Source organism: Eurypyga helias, unplaced genomic scaffold (assembly GCF_000690775.1).
Source record: "Eurypyga helias isolate BGI_N326 unplaced genomic scaffold, ASM69077v1 scaffold46048, whole genome shotgun sequence".
NCBI classification, from domain to species: domain Eukaryota; kingdom Metazoa; phylum Chordata; class Aves; order Eurypygiformes; family Eurypygidae; genus Eurypyga; species Eurypyga helias.
The window spans coordinates 2,637-6,286 of NW_010267154.1; the positions used below are offsets into that span (position 1 = coordinate 2,637).

The following is a 3,650-nucleotide window of genomic DNA, read 5'->3' on the forward strand; positions in this document are numbered from 1 at the left end:
CCTTTGAACCGCCCAGGATGGACTTCATTTCCGAGAGGATCCTCTGAGAACGAACTTGGCTGCCCTTTGCAAGGTGCCGCTCATCCTCCTGTTGCCCCACTTGGCTCACTGTACCTTTGGAGTTCCGCAGCCCCTTTCTGACTTGGTACACTTGGCTGGCGTAAAGAATTCACCAGGTGAACGCTGGCACTAGAACTGTTTTGCTAGAATTTTACAAGTTCTATACATGCATATATTTCTTCAAATAAAAATGTTAGAAACCCTGGTTTTAAGTTGAAACTTAAGCTTCACATTAATTTGTATGGCTACAGCATAAGGAAGAGGTGCATCCGTGTGTTCTGTTAGGTAGTATACACTGCAGTAAGGAGGAGTTTAACAAAGACTTCGTGTTTCACGCTCCTTTCTTTTGGTAGGTGTGGTGTTAGCCATCCCACGATTTCTGAAGACTTTCCCTTTGTAAACACACACGTTTTCACGTGCATGTGAACTCATGACGGTGCTGGAATTCTGTCCTACATCGCCTGCCCTCTGGGAGCTTCAACTCAAGCTACAAACTAAGCACACCTTTGCATCTTCCCATTCTGTTTCAAAATTGAGAGGCCTGGCATCAGCAGTCTGTCTGCTTACGCGGCCATACACAAATGTGAATTCAGAGCTGTAGGTTTATCCAGACTTACAAACATGCCATAAATCATTGATATTTGCAATTCACAACAGAGAGTGGACCAAGACAGTACCTTCCTGGGTGCTGTACTGTTAAAAATGTGCTCTGTACAGTAGATGCAGGAATGTTATTTATGAAGAATCCAAAGATTTAAAACTATAAAAATAAAACAGCTGGCTTACAAGCCACTATAGTAATTCAGGATAAAAACCGTCATACTTCCAAAACAAATCAAGGACATTATATTGCAGAATTCCCAAAGACTTCAGCCTTTCACTTGCCAGCTCCTAACACGCACGGTCTTTGTATAATAATGTACTTGTTTGACCTTAAACAAAAGCTTACTTCCAAACACCCAACGCCGTTTACAAAAACTGTTGGCTACTTCAAAAGTTCCTTTGTTACAAAAATGCTAAGTTTAAACGTAACGAAGTATGCTTGTTTGTCATTCTATCGTAACAGGAATCGCGTCCTACCTACAAGGTCTGACCTCTGAATTTTTAAGTCCGTCTATTCTGCGGTGAAGATTCATCATACAGCATATGACGTAATATAAAACACAAGGCTGATGTCTGCGAGACAGAGGCACACACCAGGAGCAAGAGTGTACTGGCACTTACACAATTCTTACTTCAACTGGGTAGAGGGGAGTATGATTCTGAACCACGGATGCTGAGGCAAAGTTCTGTAAGTTGTTGCTACAGGGCTCTTTTAGATAATATTGCATCGTTTACAGTCCAGCCTATAATACGGTCCCCAGTAAGAGTTCGATCATTCCAGCTCAGAAAGGCCCTTATTCGCACTTCCTATTTGAACAAGAAATTAATGATAAGCTGCAGCAGAACCATGAGTAAAATGAAGACATAGTGCTTAAACTGCAAGAAGTGGTAGTCCACAGGTGGTGGATTAGAAGTGACTCTGTTTCGCAGGGCCATAATGTCTCTGTAAGATAGAAAATAACATCCTGTAAATTTCAATGTAGACAATTTGGCATTTCCTAATATGTCAGGCCTTCCTACAGAAGGCAGTTTTTGAGGAAGATTATGAAACAGCATTGGGCAATCAACATTTGGGAAAAAGGGTAGTTTAAAGACATCAAAGCTCTAAAGCAGAAAGATACATACCAGCCTCCAAGGAAAAAAATGGTAGGAAATTGGTAAACTAATTTAAAGCATGTTATTTAGTACTACCTCTTAATGTCTTCTTGCGTTTCCTTTATAGATTCAATGGCACTCTGCAGTTCACCAAGGTCGGCCCCTTTTTTCCTTATTCTTGTATTATGCTTCAGGAGTTGCGCTAGAAAGACACAAAAGCCAGATCTGATTCACAGGAGTGACTGCCAAGTCAAAAACAGAACTAAGTCCTAACAGCAAACCAATCCAGCTGCAAAACCAAGGAGAACATTTTCTAACTCAGTCTCTGCTGAAAACTGAAGCTGTATGTCAGTCACCTGCAGCACAGAAGGGCAGCAAGTTAGGCATTTAAAATATCTTGAACCACTCACTGTACGTTGAATTTCTGCAAGCATCACCAACAACCACCTGCCTGCCAGTAACATGCTGATCTACCAATCAAAACAATTCGTCTGGTTTCAAGAAGGAAAAGAGTTTACAAACATTTTTTCCCCAAATACTAAATTTGTGCAGCACTTAAACCTACCTACGCTACATACTGATGTGTGCCATTAAAACCAGGAGCCATTCTCCTCCTTTTGTTTTTCCAGAGTGTGCTTCATGTTGGATAAAACCGTGACCTAAAGCATGCATTATTTCACAATACAGGCATCGAGATAAGACTGTGTGTGACTACAGAACCCTGTTTCACCATCAAACACACTTCTTATTTCTGTATGTAAATGTATCTTTTCCTACCTTCACTCCCAGAGGAATCCTGGTTATCAGGCTCCGGGGATGAGAAACCACACTCTCCTTTCTTCTGACTGGCTGGCTTTCGTTTGATTTTTGGAACGCTAACCTACAATTGATAAAACTTATGAATTATTTCCAGAGAACCAGAACCGTAGCAAAGCAGCACATTCTAATAGTTAAAAGCACGATATCTAATAGAAGCCCAAGTTAAAATTTTTGATGTACAAGCAGTCTAAAGTTTGTGCATTTTCCCATTTAAGGGAAAATACACATTAAACTGTTGAGTTCAAGTTTGTGTATTTTATATTCCTAACCAATCAAGTCATCTCTACCTCTTAGGAAGCACCAGAGAAGCAAAAGACTATGGACAGGGTAAACTACATTTTTGTAGGATAACAACAGTATTTTCCATCGCTTCTGATGCTTTGGTGACCTTTATACACCTTACGCAGTACATACAAGCCCCTGGATATTGCTGCACCTGCTAACAGAACTGGAACATACCATTGGTGTCCGGTGTCGAACTTTTGTTTGGATGGTGCCATCTTTTTCAAACTGGATCATATCATTCAAAGGGTCCCATGGTCTGGTACTAGACAAAGTGAATGTAACTGATTAATACCACAACGATTTAAACTGGAAATATTTTCCTGCTCAGAAACTCTTCAGTATGAACAGGTTAAAGTGCTCCCTCCCTGTGCAGAAGTCAGACATGGAATAAGTGATCCCACCTGTGCTGGGTTCACCAGCAAAGAGTTAACTCTATATACCGTGGCTGCTAGAAGCTGTGCTCCTGGATGCAGAGAGCAGCACTGATCAGTTCTTAGCTGGCGCTGGGGAATGCCTGCACTGAATTCAAGGTCTTTCTCTGCTTCTGACACAGCAGCTGCGTTCCCAGCTCTCGCTGTCTCACTACAGACAGTGCTGGGACATAGAGTTCAGACACCTGACCCAAACTGACCAAGGAAGTATTTCATTCCATAGTACGTCATGCTCGGGGCAGAGGCGAGGAGGGAGTACATTACCCTCTCCCTTGCTCTCTTACTCGTTCACTCCTGTACGCTTGCTAACACTCTCCCTGCTCCTGCATCAACTGCTTCGCTAACTCCCGTGCTGGC

General features: G+C 42.1%; 1 protein-coding gene across 1 annotated transcript; it reads right to left on the reverse strand.

Annotated features, from left to right (window-relative positions):
• Window positions 1–1,186: 1,186 nt before the first annotated feature.
• On the reverse strand, window positions 1,187–3,124 carry LOC104513833 (oxysterol-binding protein-related protein 8-like; the record flags this gene model as incomplete). Its single annotated transcript, XM_010157310.1, has 4 exons — window positions 1,187–1,606; window positions 1,855–1,960; window positions 2,536–2,638; window positions 3,037–3,124. Coding segments are annotated over 4 exons (433 nt in total), but the record flags the coding sequence as incomplete, so codon positions are not given.
• Between the last annotated feature and the right edge of the window lie 526 nt (window positions 3,125–3,650).